At 50.2% G+C, this 20,839-nt stretch overlaps 8 protein-coding genes across 8 annotated transcripts; 3 read left to right on the top strand and 5 right to left on the bottom strand.

Annotated features, from left to right (window-relative positions):
* Positions 1 to 253: 253 nt before the first annotated feature.
* AKAW2_20220S (putative cytochrome b5 reductase) lies at positions 254 to 1,741 on the bottom strand (the record flags this gene model as incomplete). The annotated part of the gene is made up of 2 exons (XM_041684909.1): positions 254 to 1,560; positions 1,612 to 1,741. 2 exons carry the CDS (start codon positions 1,739 to 1,741, stop codon positions 254 to 256), a joined length of 1,437 nt encoding a protein of 478 aa, XP_041539046.1.
* A 444-nt stretch (positions 1,742 to 2,185) lies between these two features.
* AKAW2_20219A (cytochrome P450) lies at positions 2,186 to 4,251 on the top strand (the record flags this gene model as incomplete). Its single annotated transcript, XM_041684908.1, has 4 exons — positions 2,186 to 2,308; positions 2,472 to 2,592; positions 2,656 to 3,492; positions 3,545 to 4,251. The coding sequence occupies 4 exons, from the start codon at positions 2,186 to 2,188 to the stop codon at positions 4,249 to 4,251; spliced, it is 1,788 nt and encodes a 595-aa protein (XP_041539045.1).
* Positions 4,252 to 5,678: 1,427 nt separating this feature from the next.
* Positions 5,679 to 7,336, top strand: AKAW2_20218A (putative MFS transporter; the record flags this gene model as incomplete). Its single annotated transcript, XM_041684907.1, has 4 exons — positions 5,679 to 6,094; positions 6,185 to 6,673; positions 6,741 to 6,882; positions 6,947 to 7,336. 4 exons carry the CDS (start codon positions 5,679 to 5,681, stop codon positions 7,334 to 7,336), a joined length of 1,437 nt encoding a protein of 478 aa, XP_041539044.1.
* A 529-nt stretch (positions 7,337 to 7,865) lies between these two features.
* On the top strand, positions 7,866 to 9,869 carry AKAW2_20217A (uncharacterized protein; the record flags this gene model as incomplete). Its single annotated transcript, XM_041684906.1, has 6 exons — positions 7,866 to 8,209; positions 8,296 to 8,557; positions 8,627 to 9,025; positions 9,104 to 9,424; positions 9,485 to 9,714; positions 9,779 to 9,869. The coding sequence occupies 6 exons, from the start codon at positions 7,866 to 7,868 to the stop codon at positions 9,867 to 9,869; spliced, it is 1,647 nt and encodes a 548-aa protein (XP_041539043.1).
* Positions 9,870 to 10,343: 474 nt separating this feature from the next.
* Positions 10,344 to 12,248, bottom strand: AKAW2_20216S (3-oxoacid CoA-transferase; the record flags this gene model as incomplete). The annotated part of the gene is made up of 5 exons (XM_041684905.1): positions 10,344 to 10,478; positions 10,564 to 11,317; positions 11,370 to 11,556; positions 11,614 to 11,898; positions 11,966 to 12,248. 5 exons carry the CDS (start codon positions 12,246 to 12,248, stop codon positions 10,344 to 10,346), a joined length of 1,644 nt encoding a protein of 547 aa, XP_041539042.1.
* Positions 12,249 to 12,491: 243 nt separating this feature from the next.
* On the bottom strand, positions 12,492 to 16,042 carry AKAW2_20215S (uncharacterized protein; the record flags this gene model as incomplete). Its single annotated transcript, XM_041684904.1, has 9 exons — positions 12,492 to 13,192; positions 13,261 to 13,334; positions 13,389 to 13,465; positions 13,523 to 13,661; positions 14,084 to 14,608; positions 14,670 to 15,164; positions 15,222 to 15,415; positions 15,512 to 15,517; positions 16,040 to 16,042. 9 exons carry the CDS (start codon positions 16,040 to 16,042, stop codon positions 12,492 to 12,494), a joined length of 2,214 nt encoding a protein of 737 aa, XP_041539041.1.
* A 550-nt stretch (positions 16,043 to 16,592) lies between these two features.
* Positions 16,593 to 17,348, bottom strand: DID2 (putative SNF7 family protein Fti1/Did2; the record flags this gene model as incomplete). The annotated part of the gene is made up of 2 exons (XM_041684903.1): positions 16,593 to 17,183; positions 17,304 to 17,348. 2 exons carry the CDS (start codon positions 17,346 to 17,348, stop codon positions 16,593 to 16,595), a joined length of 636 nt encoding a protein of 211 aa, XP_041539040.1.
* A 488-nt stretch (positions 17,349 to 17,836) lies between these two features.
* hacA (transcription factor HAC1) lies at positions 17,837 to 19,205 on the bottom strand (the record flags this gene model as incomplete). Its single annotated transcript, XM_041684901.1, has 2 exons — positions 17,837 to 18,938; positions 19,000 to 19,205. The coding sequence occupies 2 exons, from the start codon at positions 19,203 to 19,205 to the stop codon at positions 17,837 to 17,839; spliced, it is 1,308 nt and encodes a 435-aa protein (XP_041539039.1).
* Positions 19,206 to 20,839: the final 1,634 nt, after the last annotated feature.

Below are 20,839 nucleotides of genomic sequence, written 5' to 3'. Positions count from 1 at the left end.
GGCAGACCTTCTTGACCCTTGTCATAACCTCCTCCACTAAACCGTACGTTTTAGCCCCTCTGACTTGCCAGCCAGTCGGGCCTTGCCCCGTGCTGAGTGACCATCTTCGCCCGAATTGAGCGACAAACACCCGTGCGGTACAAATTTCTCGTTTCTCGGGCGTCATTCCCCAGCATTGCGGACACTTTCATCGAGAAAATGAGTAGAAAAAGAAGTCTGGAGCATTAATTGGGTCTAATATTATATGTTCTATCTAGAAACAAAAGATCTGGTCACTCATCTTCGAGATCGTTCCTGACGTCTGGAATCCAATGGCACCCAAGGTCTTTTTGCACGCATTTACCATGCCTGGGGGCCCACAGAGCATAACCTTAGTCTCTGCTGACGGGATTGGCAACCTTTCACGGAGGACAGTCTCATTCACGTAGCCCGACCCATACGTCCACCCCTCGGGGGCCGCGTCCAGCATGTACCAAAGTTTGAAGTTCTTGGGATACTTGCGAGCAAATTCCTCCAGCTCCTCGCGCAGCAGGATATACCCCTCGCTCCGATTAGCATAGATCAGACTGATCTCGGTCGTGTCACGCTCGTCTTCGCAAATAGCCCGAATCAGTTGATACATGGGGGTGATGCCTGTTCCACCAGCTACCATTCCAATCTTGGCACATAGCCCTCGGCTGTAGCGCATGGCTCCTTTGGGTCCCCTGAACTCCACCTCGTCCCCAACATTCAGGTTGGCAAGGTATTTGCCGCTCAGTAGACCATCAGGGTAACACTTGACGACCAGTTCGAGTCGGCCCAAGTCCAGATTGTTGGAGACAGGGGTATAGGATCGGCTCACTGTGTTCCCATCAATAATGGCGCGGATGGCAACATGCTGTCCAATGGGAAGGCCAATCACCCCCTTCGTATCAGGCAAAGCGAATACAAATCGGTACACATTGGGCGACAACAAATCCTTCTGGATCAGGGGTAGACGCTGGTATTCTTTGGAGTCGAGGAAGCCCTTCGCCATGTGAGGGTCTGCTCGGGCCACTTTCCGAGCTTTGATATGCGGAGGATAGCGCATGAACCCATGTTCGATCTTCATCATTTTGGCAGCTTGGCGCGCCACTACGCTGCCAATTGCACAGGAGAAAAGCGTAGCTGCCAGAAATCCATTGGCGAATCCACCGCCTGGTAGTCTGATTCCACTGAACTCTTGTGGCATGGCACTGCCAAGAACTTTTCTCATATCGAAAACTCCGGGACTCTTCCGATTCAGAACGTAAAGCAGTGTCGTTACCGCTCCTAAGGCCCCAGTGACTGCCAGGAGCGATGAACCATTGGTTGCCGGGTTTTCGGTCTTCTCTGGCTTCTGGGAAATTACACGGACTGCCTTTGGAGGAACAAACTTCTTAGCGTCTTTCAGGGTACCGATCAAGTAGTCCTGCAAGATCTCCCTGGAGTCTTCCGAATGGCCGACATCCTCGAAATCTGCTGTGGCGTCAGTGCCTGCGGTCTCAAGGAGAACATCCACGCCTCCTGGATGGTCCTGCAGGTACTCGGTGATGTCAAATACTATGTAACAGTTTCAGTAACCCATCATGTGAATACACCGAAAGCCCTTACCTTGCCCGTGGATGGCAATCCAGATGTCATCCTTGCGATTATGCTTGGCAACATCGGCCAATGTATACTCGGCAAGCTGGGAATCAGCTCCCATTGTGACCGTCGAGTCTAAGGGTACAGGTTGGGCCATTTTTGGCTGAAGGAGAGTTGGTGAAATTTAAAGGATAATCGTTCTGCTGGGAGGGAACGAAATGAACCAGGGCTCTGGCATTATAACTGCCAATTTTTTGTTCCGAGGTATAGCAGCGGTATGCGTCTAATGAAGCGCGACATAATTGTCAACTTGATACCCACATTGCGTTGCTAAAAGTCTCGCAACGCTTGGCTCGGCCGGCATCATTCCTTCGGAGATTGGCCACGTCTGACGCTTAACGGCCCGACTGGAGGGTCGGCACGGCATAGCCGATGAAGCCACCCACCTCTTGGATTGAGCCTGCCATAGCCTTCTCCTTTTCATGGCAGAAACTCCTTAGGCAGTGGGTCTGGGGTGGCGATCGTTGTCTTCTTTGCAGTTAGTTCGAGTTTTCGGTGACGGCGACTCACGAAACAACCGAGGCAGGCACCGAGGCCTTCAATGTCTATGCGCATAATTGTCTTTGAAATGAACGCCATTCGTGCACTATCGCTGAAACTAGAAACCATTTCATTTCGTGCTATGTGGATAGCGAAAACCATGGCCGGTCTATGTGGGTTCATTGTCAGTCTGGGTCATTCTCCTTGATTTGTCTGTCGCATCGGGGTAGTTTTATTAGAGATAGTACGTACTCTCTATAAAGCTCTACGATGACCCTTGGCGAGCAGAATCTCCCCAACCACCCGTCGAGAGATTTTCAACAACTGCTCTAATCATGTCTGCTAAGCTTTTTCATCTCCTGGGTGAGCCCGTGGCAACCGCTCGAGAGATCGAAGTGGACTCATCGCTAGATTATGATGGGCTTAGAAACCTAATCGCTGCGCATTTTGCGATAGTTGACCCCAATGGTACCAAACATCCCTATCTCTCATTGCCCTTGTCTAGAATCACCTCTAAGCTGACTACTTTAGGCATTGGCTTTCAGTCTGAAGACGCCGTCTTCACCAGTGTGGCTGAGATCGTCGCTTCTGAAACCCCAATTAGTATCGCCATTGATGGGAAACCGGTGAGAGAGGTCCCGGGGCCAAAGGGGCTTCCGATAATTGGAAATTTCTTTGAAATCTATCCCGATCACTTGGGCAACCACCAGCGCTTGTTTGAGCAGTACGGGCCTCTCTTCAAGACTACTAATTACGGTCGCACGGTATACCACACGAACGACCCAGAGCTCAGTGCGATTGTTTTCTCGGAAAGTGATTTCTTCACTAAGAAAATCAACGAATCCCATCCGCTTCATGCAATCAAAAACAAGGAAGCGGGTGTGTTCCTCGGCGACACCGACACACCTGAATGGAGAACTGCCCATAAATTTCTCCCTCCCGCATTCGGACCAAAGGCTGTCCGTCATTATGCGCCGGTCATGCAGCAGACGGTAGAGGATGCCTTCAAAGTGTTTGATGCTTTTGATGAGCAAGGCGAAGCGTGGAATGTCTATCAATACATGTTGAAGCTTGGCTCTCAGGCGGTTGGAAAGCTAGTCTTGGGCATTGACTTCCAACACTTCTCCAACATGAATGCACCCCCGCATGAATTGATCCTTCTGATTGCCGAGTCCCTTGAATTGAACAAGAAGATCACTGCCAGAGGTGACTGGTACGCCAAGCTGCCCTTCGGAGACCCTAAACGCCTTCAACAAATCCGTGGTCAGGTCTGGAACATTGTCGACGAGTCCATCCAGAACGCTAGTCGTGGTGGTGTTGAGGATCTCCCACTTCAGGATGCCGCCCTAAAAGCCCATAACATGATTGGTATGTCAACCCAGAGCTATCACCTTCCAGACAGCCGCTAACTGCCGAACAGACTACGCTATCCGGGCGACGGATAACAAAGGCGAAAAGTTGCCCAAAACGAGCTTAATCCAAGCATTGGTTGTCGCAACTGGAGCTGGCTTCACCACCACCAGCTCGCTGCTGTCATGGTTGATTTACAGTCTCGTCAACTACCCTGGTGTGCAGGATAGGCTTTTGCAAGAGCTCGTGGATAACGGCATCGACGCTGATACGCAAATCACCGCCGACCTGACCGACCGTTTGACATTCATGGACAAGTTTATTAAAGAAACCCAGCGCCGACACAACCCGTCCTACCAACCCGCGCGTACAGCCAAGGTGGACATGATTCTGCCTGGTGGCTACAAACTGCCTGAAGACTCGGTCGTCATCGGCGCACTTCATCACCTTCATAACAATCCCGACGTCTGGGACAACCCGACGCGTTTCAACCCAGACCGATGGGATACTGAAGAGGTCAAGAACCGACACAAATCGTCCTACATTCCCTTTGCGGCCGGTCCTCGGATGTGCATCGGCTTCAACTTTGCTCTTCAAGAAGTTAAGGTGTTCTTGCCGAAACTGGTATACCGGTACAAGTTCACCAAGGAGACTGACGGCCCGATTGAGTACGATCCTATGTTCCAGCTGATCAGGCCGAATAACCTGTATGTACGGGCTGAACGGCGCGTCAAGTGGCCGCCGAAGACGGAGACTCCTATGACGGCGTCGCTTTGAACAGTTACTGAGCGAGGGATGTGAGTTGGAGCCTTTGTTGAGTGTGTTTTGATGTGCATCGTTTTTGTAAATAAAATAGCGTTTATATTGTCCCTATATCATGATAGATTTCTCCTTTCTGATTCTCTTGTTTCCTGTCATCTTACCCTTACAAAAATAAAAAATTAACCAAGACATTATGGTGTCCCGATAGGGCCGGACGAGTCAAAGAAGAGAAAGACCAAAAAGACATCTCCCCGACTGGGAGTCGAACCCAGGTCTCCCGCGCTTGTTCCCAGTAGGGATTGACAAGCGGAAATCATGACCGTTAGACCATCGAGGATGTTATATGCTCCGGAGTTGCTTTTATTGTTATAGAGAGCAGAGTTGATGAGCGTAGTAATATCCTTTGTTTGTTTTCTGTCCATCGGTTCGCTAAACTTTCCCTGTCGCGCGACTGGATTATTTGCATCGTCAACTGAATAATCCACCAAGACATCACAAGTTTACAACGCTATAGAGCTATTTAGTCTCATATTGATAAAAATTTATAGCCATTACCACTTATTATGTGAGTAGGTCATGGTGGTTAGACGAATGAAGTGTGGAAAGGTTGACTTCTAGTACTGTAAGGCTGAGCGTCTAATCAGCCCTATTAGTGGGCCATCCTCGGTAGTTATTACTCATCTGGTTCTTATAAGTTAACGTTAGTACCTATAGCTCCCTACCAGCTGAATGGTCCGTAGTAGATTGGGATGTGGAACACAAGGAGATAGTCACAAAATTGTAGTGAGGATCTAAATCTCATCCTTGGGCTTTTCTGGTCGTAGTTCGGCATAGAAGAGACTGACTGTCCTGGTGTAGCTACAACCGGTGAAGGTCTCAGTGAGGGTCTAATAGCACTTTCTACATGGAATGGAGAAGCGAAAAGAGTCAATATAAGGCACAAGAGACTAGGTCATCATGGACTATGTTAAACGAAAAAGTATAAGAGCAAAATAGAAGAAAGACGAGGACAGAGGAAGGATCAGGGCGTGTCACGTTGGCCGAACAGACATACTAACTCCCAACATGATTTGACGAAAATACTGGGCATTTCGTGAGTAATTACTTTAGAGCAAGCTGAACTTCTTCTAAGTGAGTTAAAGTCTTGACTTGAATGCAGGTCCAATTGGAGTGTTGATGACAGCCGATTAATTGATGTTTCTGGATTGGACCCTGGATGGGGTGCCTGGCTGCCTGGAGGAGACGATCTGCAGAACTTCCAATCCCGCCTTCCCGTCCCCTCCATCCTTCTTCTATTTCTACTCTCTTCCTCCCCCCTCTTCGCTCTTTTTCTCCCTTCTACCTCCTTTTCTTCTTGTCCATATTTACAATTTTATATTCACTACCATACTTTCTCAATTGAGGGGTTGATTGCCTGTTTTACATAAGGGCGCATTATTATCATGTCGGCTCCGTCCGATCCATCTTCCTCCGCCTCTTCGCGAGGAACGCGTGTGCATCACCGCATCCTCGCTGAACTTGGCCTGACTTCAGTCTGGCAATCCCCTCGAGATGTCAAACTGCTCTGCGCCCAGCGCTTTGTGCGTCTCTTCGCTTACGGTGGTTCAACTCTAATCCTGGCTGCTTATCTCTCAGCATTGGATATCTCCGATGAACGCATCGGTCTTTTCATGACCTTGACCCTGGTGGGCGATGTCGCTATCAGCTTCCTCCTCACTCTGTTCGCCGATGCCATGGGTCGCAGGGCCGTCCTCGCCCTGGGTTCAGCTTTGATGGTCGGCAGCGGCATCCTCTTTGCTTCGGTCGGCAATTACTGGGTCCTTCTGGCGGCGGCCGTCTTCGGTGTCATAAGTCCGAGGTGAGTTCTCCGAATTCCGAGAGAAAAACCCGACTATTTATAGTATCCCCGACAATGTCCGGGCATACGGGCTTACAAACTCAATAACAGTGGAAACGAAATTGGCCCCTTCCGGGCTGTCGAAGAATCGACTTTGGCCCATCTGACCCCCAAAGAGATCTTGAGCGATATCTTCGCTTGGTACTCGCTGATTGGCAATGCGGGCACCGCCCTGGGCATGATGACCGGTGGATGGGCCATCAACCTGCTTCAGGTTATCTGGGGATGGCCCTACATCCCCGCCTGTCGAATGATCTTTTTTGCCTACGCCGCTATCGGCGCGCTCAAGTTTCTCCTGTCTATTGCACTGAGCTCCGCTGTCGAGGCCGAGACGAAGAAGCCTGCGCGACGGTCTAGTAATGAGGGTGAACGACAACCTCTGCTGGGCGATCAAACGAGCAACGCCGCCCCTCAAGAGCAGCAGCCTCAAAAGAAGAAATCGATCCTTTCTTTCCTCGGCGATTCCGAGGTCATCACCTTGTTTCTGCGACTTGCGATCCTGTTCGCATTGGACTCGTTCGCCTCTGGACTGGCATCGCTGTATGGCAACTCTTTCAAGGCTGGCCCCAGAAACCGTATAGTTCGATGAGACTGACATGTCGTATAGGTCGTGGATGACATACTTCTTTAAGCGCAAGTTCTCCCTCCCTGAAGGGTCACTCGGATCCATCTTCTTCACAACTAGCCTTATCTCTGCGGCCTCGGTGCTGGTGGCCTCATCCATCGCCAAGCGCATTGGCAATGTCAAGGTTTGCTCTCTCCAAGATAAATATCTTTTTCCGGCATCTGGCCACTTTTTGCTGACTACTGCAGACCATGGTCTTTACTCATCTTCCCTCTGCTATTTGCCTGGCACTCATCCCAGTTCCTTCGGTTCTCCCGCTGGCGCTGACCTTTTTGGTGCTCCGCGCCTGCTCTCAAACTATGGATGTGGCTCCTCGCTCGGCCTTCCTTGCTGCAGCGCTGCCGCCGGACCGTCGCACGGCTATCATGGGATCAATCAATGTCGTCAAAACCTGTGCCCAGAGCCTTGGACCTCTGTTGACCGGTATCTTGGCTGATCGAGGTGTCTTCGGGCTTTCATTCACCATTGCGGGTATATTGAAGGCTGTCTATGACATTGGCATGCTGCTCAGTTTTGCTGGAAAAGAAAAGCAGCAGCGGCGACCGGCACCAAGAAATGAAGATGAAGAAGCCGCCTAAACTCTCTAGGCAGACTTTAAGGGTTTAGCCTTTGAGGAAGTAGCCTCATAGGATCAGATCTTGGGCCCTGGAACAAGAGCTCCTGGTATGGATATACTCTGTAAAATCTATCTATATATCCTAATAACCCTATCTTATCTACCTATCATTGATTGTACAACTAAGGGATAAATAGATAGATAAATAGATAGGAACTGGGATAAATGACATGCTAGCTCGCCTGCAACCCCGCATTTCGGCCGATCCCAACCCGATTGATTAGAATTCGGTATAGAAGAGTCAATCAGTCCATGCAGTCCGGCTAAAAGACCGAAGTCAACAATCAAAACTTGCGATAAACCCGAACCCCACTGAGGGGAAGAGGGGGAAAAGAACTCGCACCAATAATGGGCGTCGATGGGGTTGTGTTGTCGTTCCCCCGCAAATGGAAAGAGATGATGTAGATAAAACACTGGTTTTCCCTGTTCCCGCTGATTATGCGTACTGTGTGAGGATTAACTCGGATTTTTTGGTTCTGTTTCTAGACAAAATGTCGCGGTATCTGAGAGCATTCGTGCTCGCTCTCGTCGGATCTACTACCCTGGCGGTATCAGCCAGTACTAGCAATAGTAATGGCTGGTGCCAGTCATCCTGGTCAACAAATACATGCCAGCTATTCACCGAGTCAATGGATTACCTTGATCGGATATACGATGCTTCGGCGGGATATGTCTACGATCCGAGTGCTGCGACGGCGCTGCGACACGATACCAGGACGTCCGTGTGGTATGCCGTGGGATTGTTGGCTCGGGATCAGGGCGATGATGTAGCTCAGGCCATGACTATCATTCGAAATGTGATAGATGCGCAGTTCAAGGATACAAGTGATCAATGGTGGGTGTGATTGGCACTTTGGGAGAGAGACATTTTCCCCTAAATATAATAATTGACTAACCGGCCGGCCTATGCGTCTCCCACAGGTACGGAGACTACCAGCAATATCCCGAAGAACCTACAGTAGGAACCCCAGCATACCCGCCGATCATCTACGATACCTGGGACCCCAACTGGAGAGAGTTCATCGGCACAGCTTTTATCATTGCGCTCGAGGAGTTCCCGCATCTGATCGATGCAGATATGACGCAGCTGATGCACGCCTCGCTTTACAATGACACTACTGGGGATAGTTATCGGGTTGGAGGAGTGGATGATGATAATCTGTATCCCTCGTATACGAACCCGGTGCGTGAGGAACTATCAACTTTCATACGAATAAGTGAGAGTAGACTGCTGACTAGTTGGACTGCGCAGTCCTTAATGCGTGCCATCATCACAGGCTGGACGGGACGCAAACTTGGTGACCAGAATATGACAAACTCCGGCGAGACGTACGCAAAGGAGATCATCGAGCTGTTCGATCGCGCAGATACGCTTTCGGAATTCAACAGTGCCACGTACACGGGCGTTTCCCTGATTGCGTTGACCATGTGGGCCAAGTACGCTGCAGAGGACTCGGTCATGAAGGGGAAAGGGAAGGAGATGTTGCAGGATACATGGGACACCATTGGGGAGTTGTATCATGCTGGGTTGAAGAACCTCGCTGGTCCTTGGGATCGAGCTTATGGGTTTGATATGCAAAAGTACTTTGGTATCATGTCGGGGCATATTTGGTCGCTGGTCGGGAAAGAGACTTCTCCGGTTATTGATAAGGTGAGCAGAAGCCCCGGGGTGGGGGGGTCATTACTGCATTGATTGGGTCTGCGCGCTAACAACCGTTGTAACACCAAGGTGTATATGATGTCTCATAACTCCGACTTTTCCATCTCGCCCCTGATAGCTATCCTGTCGAATTTTCATAACTCGCTTGTCCCGTCATCGGCCGTTCAAGCCCTGAAAGCCTTCCCTGGTGAGCATACGGTCAACACTTCCGCGTACTCTATTCCATATGACTCCTTCCCGCGACAGGTGGCTGCGTGGCTGAGTGAAGGCATCAGCATTGGAGCGGAGACCTTCAATGAGTCTGTTGTCGGTGGCCCGGCTATTAATCCATCACAGTTTAACCCGGCTGTCATTAAGTGGGATACTGGGGCTGGAATAGGGTGGATAACAGTGGGTTTTCCTAGAACAACTAAACGGAATCAAAGGCCATAACTAATCAACATCCCACAGTTGTATGCGACGGAGCCGGCTCTGAATGCCGAGGTAGGACCCGGTTATCTGAACCTGACCTATCCGCGTGGAACGTCGGCCTCTCAGTTCCAGTTTCTGGTATCTCCATTTGAGACCCAAAGGAATGTGGCCGGCTGGGAGGACATTGTCGGCCTGGATATTACCGTGTCGGGCAATATGGACCCGAATACCCTGAACATCTCGTATAGCTTGAGCGACCAAGTCATCAAGTAAATAAAGCCTCTCTAGCGCCCTTGTTTGGTGACCAATAAATAAGCTAACCCATTTCCATAGTGACTTTAGGTTTTGGAACTTCACTTATTCCATGCCGGCGAATAGCACCGCCATTCCGAATGTCCTCCTGGAGGTGCAATTGCAAACATGATATATACGCCGCATCCCTCTCTATCTATCTACTCTTTCGATGGCGAAAAGGACATTGGAGATGGTAGTAACAGAATCGATGCCCGTTTATACATCGGTTCCATGCCCTTTTGGGGTGGTCGGCTATGTATGTCTTTTAACTAGTACTACTACTACTACTAGTAGTTCTCTGGAGGGTTTTCAATATACATACAATACAGTCTTTGAAAGCTGGATAAGCTCACCTTAGCTTGCATGCAGTAAGTATATCATTGATCAATTATATCATATGTGTGGTTGATTTCCTGGGTACGGTAAGTATGGATCAATGAGATGAAGAAGGCCGGGCAAGAGTAATGTGATACTGCATATGATGTTGAAACTTTCACTCCAGCCAGGGTCGGCTGATCCTTTGCCTTGACAATATACATAAACAGAAAAATAGATTTACAGGTAAGGGGCGGTTCATAACATGTACATCCAGCCTCGACTCATCTTACTCCATGATCTCCAGGTTTTCCGCAACCGTAAACTTCGCCCCAGTCTTGTTCTGAATCTCCTCGACCTCCACGCCTGGGGCCAGTTCCGTCAACAGAAGCTCGCCCTTGGCCCGGTCGACCTGAAAGACGCACTATATAGTCCGCTGTTAGTTCTGTCTTTTCTTCCCTGAAAGATTGCTGATTGCCGTCATCGGCCAGGGCTCTTTTCCCACTTACCAGTTCGGTGATAATAGTGCTGACACAGTTGGCGCCAGTCAAAGGAAGGCTGCACTGGTCCACAATCTTCGGAGATCCGTCCTTCGCCGTGTGGCTGGTGGCAACCACAATCTTGGTCTTCTCGGGATTGGAGATCAAGTCCATGGCTCCTCCCATTCCCTTGAACACCTTGCCGGGAATCATGTAGTTCGCCAGGTCGCCGTTCGCGCCGACCTGCAAAGCCCCCAAGATCGACACGTCTACATGCCCGCCGCGAATCATTCCAAACGACTCACTGCTATCAAATGTGGAAGCGCCCGGTACCAGAGTGACGGTCTCTTTGCCGGCGTTGATGACATCCGCATCAACTTCCTCTTCGGTCGGATAAGGTCCCATTCCCAGGATACCGTTCTCGGATTGGATCCAAACCTTTACGTCTTCGGGCAGAAATGAGGGGGCCAGTGTAGGAATACCAACACCGAGGTTGACATAGTAACCCTGCTTGAGTTCCCGAGCAGCCCGCTTGGCGATCCGGTTCCGCAGGATAGTCGCAGCGTCCTCTGCCTTCTTGTTTGCCTCATCACCCTTGTCAGATCGCAGTTTCTTGATTTCGATATGCTTTTCATCGGTTGCGGGGACGATTCTATCAACAAAGATTCCCGGTAGATCGACATCATTAGGGTCGATTGAGCCAATGGGGACAATGTTCTCGGCTTCCACAATGGTAAGGGCTGCTGCCTTCGCCATGATGGGGCCGAATGCCTTCGTAGTGTAACTAAGTCACATCATTAGCAATTGATCGTATATAAGAGTCGAGAAATGCCTACCGGAAAACACAATTTCCTGCAGCATCTGCCTTCCATGCTCTGAGAATCGCCACATCCCCATTGAGTGCAGTCTCCATCATATAAGTTTTTCCATTGAACTCCCTTGTCTCGCGGGGCTTGCCATGCTCGAGCACCTTTCCGGATTCGTCTACACGCACCGGGATCTCTCCCTTCTGAAGCAGAGTATCTGCCAAAAGCAAGTCAGTAAGTTATATCATGTATCCCTTAGTGATCAAAAACTCACGAACTCCCGTGGGGGTATAAAACGCGGGGATCCCAGCTCCTCCAGCACGTAGTCGCTCGGCCAGACTGCCTTGTGGACACAGTTCGATGGCAATATTTCCCGTCAAGTATTTCTTCTCCAGAGCTTTGTTATTTCCCAGGTAGGAAAGTATGAGTCTGTTGACCTGTCCCGCTTGCGTTAGGGTAGACAGCCCGCCCTTCCCAGCGAGACCAGCATTGTTCGAAACCGCCGTCAAGGAATGCAAGTTGTCGGCCCCTCTGCGATGTATCGCAGAGATCAACGTTTCTACAGTAGATTTCTTTTGTCAGTCAAACTGTATTATTATCTGGCAAAGCGCGAGGAGAGACCTTACCTGCGACACCACATAGGCCGAAGCCTGAACTAAGAATGGTTGACCCGCTCTTCAGATCTGCTACGGCCGCATCCGCATCTTTGAATAACTTTGAAGCGGCACGATCAATCTTCGGGGCCCGCGGAGCTTGCTCATGTGTAGAAGTTGAGTATCTGGCCCGGCTACCGGCTTTAGTAGCGGGAGGCGCATAGAGGCTCGTGAGTGGTTGCGACCGTCGATAGCATTGCGGACGGAGCATCAACCTTCGCGACAAGACCGACGCAGATAATCGAATGGTTACCATTTTCCCTCGTGGCGACAAAATAATCTGAATAGCAATCGAAAAAGTGTTGCAGAGGCTATCCAGTTAAGAAAAGCAGGGAATCGGGCTGGTTAATATGAGAAGCTGAGAACGGCACCCCTCGGCACTCGGCGCTACTTCTAGTCGCCGAGCGGCGGAGCTCCCAGGACCCTTCGGATCGGAACCAGAAATGAGATCATTCATCGATCCGCGTAGCCACCGATCTGCGCGCAAGCTTCCACCCATTCAGAAGCCAAAATCTGCCGCATTTCCGACGTCGAACCAGTCCCAAGTCATTAGGTCATCCAGTGGGACGTCAGGCACAGTTGTCCCAAATGCAGTGCCAGCCCGGTTCACTGCGTCTATGATCTGGTCATCGGACATGGCAGAAAATCTGAGTGGTTCAGGCCATATAAAAGACGACGGTATCGAGGATGGCTGTGTCCCGGAAGCCACTGGGCAATACCCATCCAAGTCTGGCGGAGGTTGTAGGGCCCCAGTTTCGACCAAGCCCCGCGGTCCGTTCTGGGAGCCTGCGCTTACAGGAGCGCGTCTGACAAGCGCCCTCAAGAAGCGCCCATAGAGAACAGAGGCGCCGTTTCTATGGCGGGTAGTAGCTCCGATACGCTCGAGGACCCCTGCAGTTTCCTCGATTAGATTATGAACACTTGGCGCCAAACTAGACCTGCTGTCTTCTGGCATGACGCTAAGACTAAGTGCTGAGCATGCAGCAAAGGATATCATGATGACTGTGTTGTTAGGCATAGACTTCAATCGCGCCTCTCCTTGTATAGCTGCTCTCAAGACATTTAGTGCAGATGATAGGCCGGCGGCACGAAAGAATCTTTTGACTTCCACGGGTGCTGTAGGGTGATTGATAACACCACCATATGTCGACAACCTCGTATGCGTTACAAGAATCTCCACATAGGGTGGAAGGGAACGTGCTTGATGTAGATTAGCCGTTTGTACAATGGGTTGATGCGAGCCTGCCACACCCCTACGAGGGACTTACAGTGACCTTCCCCTATCTCAGGTGCCCATATCTCATACCACTGGTCGTAGAAGCTTTCAATCATATTCTTGATCCTGGGAACACCGTGAGTTATTCGCGTGTCCACAACATGTGGGATGCACACGTACGATTGCGCTACCTCAGACCCGGCATCTGTGACCTGGTGACTATCGCAATTGGCTTTTACTCTCAGGAAGAGACCATCCTATTCGCTCCGGTCAAAAAGGTCCTTTCGTACGCTTGAGTCCGCCAGTGTACTTACCAGGTTCCGCCTGAGGACAGCCATCGAGTTCATCGGGCCATCGCGCGAGTCTGCAGAATCGGACACATGCCACTTATCGCAGTGATTTATAAGGGCTGTCGAAGGAACTGTATAGCTTCGTCCGCGAGCTAAACATACACTGCAAGCCAAAGGTTAGACGGGTGCTACAGCCATGTATAAGGAAGATGCTATCGCCACTCCAGCCAGGCGTCCTCTACATCAGACATCAATCGTGTCACAGCCTGCCGCCCATCTTGAAGAAGGGTAAGACTTTCTGCTTATAAGGCTTTTCTCTTAGTACGGGCAGAGGCTCTATTATCTGTAGTTTTGGTTAATTCCAAGCCCGATGCAGTATTTCATACTTCAGATAGGTAAATATCTCTATCAGGAAGATGGAAGGGCCTCTGCCTGTACTAAGAGAAATATTTTATAAGAGAAAGCATTACCCTTCGAAGTAGGCAGCAGGGTGTGCCATGAGGGAAGTGTGGTATGGAGGAACCTGGCTGATGTGGTAGTAGTGCCTCACAGGTATAATAGCAGAGCTTCTGGTGAAATACTTACCCTCTTTCGAGAACAAACAGCGCTATCCAAGTTCTCTCACGCCTTCGAAGAAGTCTTCGGCCCCATGCAGATGTCGGCTCTACGCCATCAAATCGGTCCATGTATAGAGCTCTCTTTGCATCGATAGTCTCGGCCTTGGCGAGTCTCCTAAGTAGACTCGGCTCAAAGCTAGATGATGGAAGCACAATCTTGTTCAACGAAAGATCCAAAGCAACAGCTAGAGCCATGGCAATGTAGGAACATGTATCGTCATCTCCTAAGCAACTACCTGGCTCCATCCATGGAACATTTACCATGAAGGCCAGGACGATCTCAACAGATCTGTGGCGTCGAACAATGACATTCTGGGCCAGTGTCTTGCAGTGTCTAGATAGCCGCTTCGACAGTGCTGTAGCAGATGGCAAGAACAATGCAGCTGCGGCCATGATAGAGGTGAATAGAAATGCGGATTGGGTCCGCACAAACGAGACAGTATGGACCAGGGGATCAAGGCCCCATCGAGTATGTGCGAGGTTCTGATAAAAGCTGGCATCAATGGTAAGTAAGCTATGAAGGCACAAATTTAGTCAACACAGCCTGGGCATACAAAGAGAAGAGCGATTCAGCTTCACTCGCAGTTACAAGACCGATGTCGATGGGGTCTATATCCGGGCCAACATCTAGACTTGCCCTGATAGGAACAAAATATGATTGCGCGGCAGGGTCGCTTCCTTCGGTGCTGTTCTGTAGCATGCCTGATGCTTGAATTGTTGAAGGTGGCCATTTGTGTGCACCACGCACCTCGGTCGGCGATAGCTGTAGATCAGATGCACGTGCGAGTAGTTGCAAAGGATTCTCTGCATCATCTAGAGACAGATTATCGTCGATATTATCCCGGGGCGAATGGTACGTATAGGACCGGTCAAAATCTTCGGACTGGTCGTCTGCCTCGCTATGTAACTGCTGTTCGCGTGTATTGCTGAGCATCTCTTGAAGGTCAGATATGAGCTTCTGGGCTGCCTCGGACCCTGACGCATCACTCCTCGGTCTTTTTATGGCCTGTTCAATCTGATGTAATGCTTTTTCAAGGCCTTTGCGTTTGCTAATTTCATCATGTCAGCTTGGGGGCCCTTGAAAGATCAATGCGTTTAACGCGTACTTTTTGACCCCTTTCTGTCTACCGACATGGTGACTGGGGATGATGCATTCAACGTTTGCCTGTTTGCATCTGCTACACGACGCATCATCCTGGCCTCGATTGCACCGGACCTTGCTTTTCCTACAATTCAAGCAGGCGGCTTGTCGACCATGAGATGCTTTGTTGGGATCCAACGCAGCGGAGCTATCCATCGCCTGTTACAAGGGTTAATTTAACTCAAGCAGCTTTGTGGTTATGGGGTATAGCCTTTTCGCTATCCCAACGTTCGTGGCTGGGTCTTGGAAACATACTACCGGCTCATGAAGATGACACGGCCCGGATCAAAAGTGGCTCACTGGCTGATAAATGACGATCACGGAAACATATTTTACGCGGCATTCATAGATAGCGGCGGAACAACATCCGGAAGGAAACGGCTGTGGTCTTCGAAAGTGTTTCAGCTATGCTAGAACTGTAAGAAGGCCTACGAGAGGTCGATTGAATTGGGAGCACAAGGTACAAGCATAGCAAAAGACGGGTGGAAGAAGAAAAATGAAGGACAAGTCATGTTAGCCGGGTGGTGAACACACTTTGTGATGGGTAAAAAAAGGAAAGCCCAACGCGGGGCTCGAACCCGCAGCCTTGAGATTAAGAGTCTCACGCTCTACCGATTGAGCTAGCCGGGCTTGCTCGTTGAATATCGGTATTTATTTAGAACCTATGAGTCTACGACAGCCGTGAAGGGGCAATGAAGTATAATGCTGCGCCTACTGAGAATTTCCTCTATGCACCATTTGAATATGTATTGTTAACTAGCGGCCATAATCCTACAAACTGACCATGTCACTGCTCCTTGAAACTCTTGTCTTGAATGGACGATGGTACCCCACGATGAGCGTATGGATAAAAGACATATTCTCCTTGCAACAATGCTCCATAATTCTCCATGCACAGAAAATAGAGCACGTGCATGGAAGAAACGTACCAATTCAAGAAAGGACCGAAAATGACATATTAGGAAAGATATCTATACCACTCGAACAGTATCTGTGCAGAGAAAAAGTGCGTCTCTCTTATAAGATCGACCATTTGAGAATCCTTCAAATGCATGGCAAGGGATGAATGTATGCAGCAAGTGCCATTTTCACGGGTATGTAACGAAAGAGATTGCAAGAACCCACAAAGCATGTAAAGCATAGCATGATGATGGACCATATAGTCATGAGCGCCCACAGAACAATATACTCTCAAGAGTAACTGAATCTCAACCCTAAAAATACCCAACGCGCTGTTAGTTACCCCAATAGTTCGCCGAATCCGAAAGCATATCAACAAGTACAAGGCCAAAGTTAACGTGACAGTAGAGGACGATAGAAACGAAGTAGTTGAAATTCAGTTGGTCGCCCTGAGAGCTCGTAGCCTAGCATCCAAACCATCCTCAACTTCAGTGTCAACTTGTTTCGGAGCCTTAACCTCCTCCTTAGGAGCAGCAGCAGCATCCTGCTCCAAAGCCATCCGGAGATCCACCCCAGCGTCATCAGCAAGTTGCTCCATCAGGCGATCCACATCAGCTTCACCCTCTGCGCCATTCTCCTGCATAGAGATCCCTTGCGCAACATCCTCGATCGCACTGCTAGCAATCTTGAAATCTTCGGAGCGCGCCAGGAAATTGTTCGCATGGGAAACCAAGCTCTCAAGATTTACACTCTTGGAAGCAGCATCCAAGCCCCGTGATGCCAATGCAAGCGTTCGAGACGTGTCCCGAGTGCTCTGCGCAGCCTTGAGCTCGTTGATAATAACATCTGCTCTAGCAGCCTCCGCCTTGAGGGTCACCTGTCTGCGTTTTTCTCGTACGGCAGAAGCGGCATGGATGCGGGCGATCTGAAATTCGCGGTTTTTCATGGCCTTGTCGGCCTTAGCTTTCTCGGATTTGAAGGTCGCTTCCGCACGGGCGGCCTCCTTTTTCAGTCGATTAGAGTGTAGCTAAAAGATGGACAATAATCAAATCAGCCAACTGACAATGACTCAGACAAGGGAGCGTTGATAAGCGGGCAAACGCTGAAATGTTGCCGCAGAGAGGGGGAATAACGGGCCACCGCTTACCTTGACATTGGTGCGGGCTTCAAAGATAGGATCCTTCCGAACCATTTTGTTCTAATCTGAAGGAACAGGTGACGAAAAATAGAGTGGGCACAAAAAGGGTATCTAGGCAAAAAGTGAGGCTTGGGCGCATGGAAGAGATAGGAAGTTTGGGGTCAAAAGATAGGGAGCGGGAGGCAACATTCAGCCCCAGTGGACAGACGGTCACGGTCTAGATGGGAGGGCGGGGGACTGCGTGGCAACGTCATCCCGATCGCCGTATCCGCTGCGCGCGGAGATGCCACTCCAACCTGCATGCCGACTACAGTTGACAATAATGGCAGTAAAAGTATTACCGCTGATGCCTAAAGAATTGATGTGGTACCTACAATACTACGGTGCTCAGCTATTTGCAAATCCAACGGGATCAGACTAATATTCCGAGTCACCGACAGGTGACAAGAAGCGAAAGGAAAAATAATGAGCAGACCATTGACTGCTGTATTGAAAATCTAAAAAAGAATTATGAGAATTTATGATAATTTACAGCCGGAACCTCAACAATGCTTGCCCATCAGGAGAGACGTCAACGCCTCTTGGGTGCTTCGTGAACTCCATGAACTCCGTGTACTCCTTTGAGACTTGCCAATATTACTTCGCCGTCCAGTTTTCGCTGATTTCAAACCGCTCAAGATTCGTTTGCGTCGTCCCGGCTTTTCGAGTAGGTCTATCGTCCACGCCAAGGTCAACAAGGACTCCCAGCTCCATTGGACTCCGTTACCATCGATAGCCGATGCATCTCCCTGGCGAAACTGCTCGCTAACAGCCAGCTGCAATGCCCTGCCCGTCGCATCGCGAAGTGGACGCGCCAAGGCTGGGTTGCACGCTAGAAGTCTGGCGAGAAGTCTCATCCGGAAGACCGTGGGGCGGCTCGATGCCTTCGAAGCCAACAGATTCGGGGTCGAAATCAACCATAGAATCAAATGGAAATGCTGATAGATCTCCTCCGTCGAGAACGTCAAAGGCGAACCCGTCTTCAAGGACTGAAGAATCTGACCCAACGGGTGAATCAACGTTGAATAGGCGGTGGAAGTCATCGTCAGAAAGAGGAGCTGCAAGATCATCGGCAGCGTGAGGTTCAGGGTTTGAGCCGACGTCAAAGAGAGAGAGGGCACTTCCTTCTCCTTCGAGTCCAGCGACGGACACTGCAGGTCGCACAACACCGCTGCAGGATGTTGTGTCACGTCGGAGGACTCAGCCAGAGTGGAAGGCCTCAAGGTAGGGGAGTAGTCGGTGATAGAGGGTGTGGGGAAAGGAATCCGTTCAAGAGGGATTTCGTCGCGCTCTTGTTTGAACAGGGTGGGGGTGAGAGTAGGAGAAGCGGAGACAGGGGAGCCGGGCTTGGGAGTGTTGCCGCGGGAGCCCCGGACCTCAGCCGATAGTTGAGCGACTTGTTGGTTCAAGCGATTGTTCTCGGCTTCCATCTGGGATAGTCGTTGCAGAAGGAACTGGTTCTGCTGTTCCATCTGAATCTTCTCATTTTCCAACTTCTCCATTTCGAGCCTCTTGCGCTCGCGTGATGTTTGTGCTGCCGCACGATTACGAAGGACGCGCTCGATACGACGTTGCTCTTTCTCATCTTCAGTCTTGGCCCGTTTTCTTGTTATCAAATTAGCATCAGGTGAATAGATATAGTTGTATATGAATATGAATGTCTTACCTCGGAGGCAAGTTAGTCTTCGGGACAGGCAATTCCTGGCCCCATGACTTTCTCTTCTTCACAGGCTTCTTCTCTTCGGCTTTGGTCTCCCCTGCCTGCATCGACGAGTCATCAAGCGACGTGTCCGCCGGGGACACTGTCAGCAATGGCAACTCAGGCGTCGGGGAGCCGGCGAGGGAGTCGACTGGAGAGAATGCTTCTTCCATTATTGCAAGCGTGACAGGTGATTGATCTTTGATTGTGGATCAATCAGATTACTATGAGCCTTATCTTAAACCGCACTGCAAGGGAGGACGGTGATGTAGGTCGACACAGCTTGTTGTGGAGGAGGTCTGCTTGCCCGTGTCACAGGAACACAGGCCACGGTGTCATAACGGGGGAAGCTGGGGGGGCCAGGCCTGGCCAAGTGGTGCCTGAGGTCAAGTGTACCAGACAACAAGATGGATGGGGCCAAGAAGGACAGGTGTCCTCAATAACCAAGAAAGAATAAAAGGATGAGAGTGAGGACGATTTCCTGATCGACCGTGAGAGCTGGGGGAGTGAGCGACTCTTTAAAAGGCCAACGTGGTCAGATCAGGCCGCCTCCCTGCAAGTAAGGGGGCGGAGTCATCGTCGTCAGCCAAGTTCCGGTAACCGTTACGGACCCATTACGCCCCTGTGCAATGTCCGGTTGGGTGAATGTGCCCCTTTGCGCCCCAAATGACCGTACGGTAAATACTCCAGGCACCATGGTTCCCCGTAACTTTAGACAGTACGTTCTGTAAGCCAAATGCTCGGGAGGGGAGGGACTGCGAAGGGAGAGAGGGGACACCCCCAGTGTGTTTCCCCCTGCCACAACATTGGAAGCCCCCTTCTGGCCCCATCTTTCACACCTTCCGTCTCAAAGGCCTCTTTACCTGCGACAAGTCTCGCTCTCAAAGGTGGAACCCTACCCCGGTGGCTCCCTGCGCCCCTCTTGTGGTCTCAACTCGCAATCTTGCGGATCATACTCCGTAAGTCCGTAGATACCTTGGAGTTGGAGGTAGGTACGTAGATACTACATTGATGATTGACGGACTTTACTCCATTCCACTTTGTTCTAGCCCAATTCCCCACGGTGATTATTCTTCCGATGATGCCTGTGCCATTTTTATCTCTCGCACTGCCTCTATTTGAACACGACCCCCGCCGATGTCTTACTTCGTCCGGCAATTAAATCCGCAAGCTTTAGTAGATAGCAGTTCTCTTCTGTATTACATACAGCCTTTGCTTTCGCTCTTTTGTGTGTAATGTGTAGTCATAACTGTTTTTCGATCGGGGAGGCTTTAATTTTCATTGATGTTATCGTCAATTACCATCCTTGTGTGAACGCGTCTGGACTCTTATTGTGCACCCCTTTTGAGTGTGGCATCCAGGGCTAGGTTGAAGAGTCTCCAGGGGGCAAAGAACGTGGTTGGCGCAGTTCATTGGTGATAAGACAACGTGAATCCATGGAACTTGATCCACCGTGGTGCCATTCTTAGAGACGGAGGGTGTGAAAGATGGGGCCAGAAGGGGGCTTCCAATGTTGTGGGCGGTGGCAGGGGAATTCATTGGAGCGCCAGTATCTTTGGGGTCTGGAACTTGTTATTCAATTTCCCGCATTCCTTGACCGACTAGGTTAGCGGGTGGAATGTACCAGAAACACGGGGGTCACCCTCAACGGGCTAATTATTGCGCAATGCGCATACACAGTACTATTCGGGTCATGGTCTGATATCTAAATAATTAAGTCCGACGGTCTCCCTTCGCCGTTAGATTGATCTTAGCTCCACGCAATATTGAATATAGACACTTATCGAGAGACAGGGGGAGTGGGGGA

This window comes from Aspergillus luchuensis, chromosome 2, assembly GCF_016861625.1.
Source record: "Aspergillus luchuensis IFO 4308 DNA, chromosome 2, nearly complete sequence".
NCBI lineage: Eukaryota > Fungi > Ascomycota > Eurotiomycetes > Eurotiales > Aspergillaceae > Aspergillus > Aspergillus luchuensis.
This window is presented reverse-complemented; position numbering and strand designations above follow the sequence as displayed.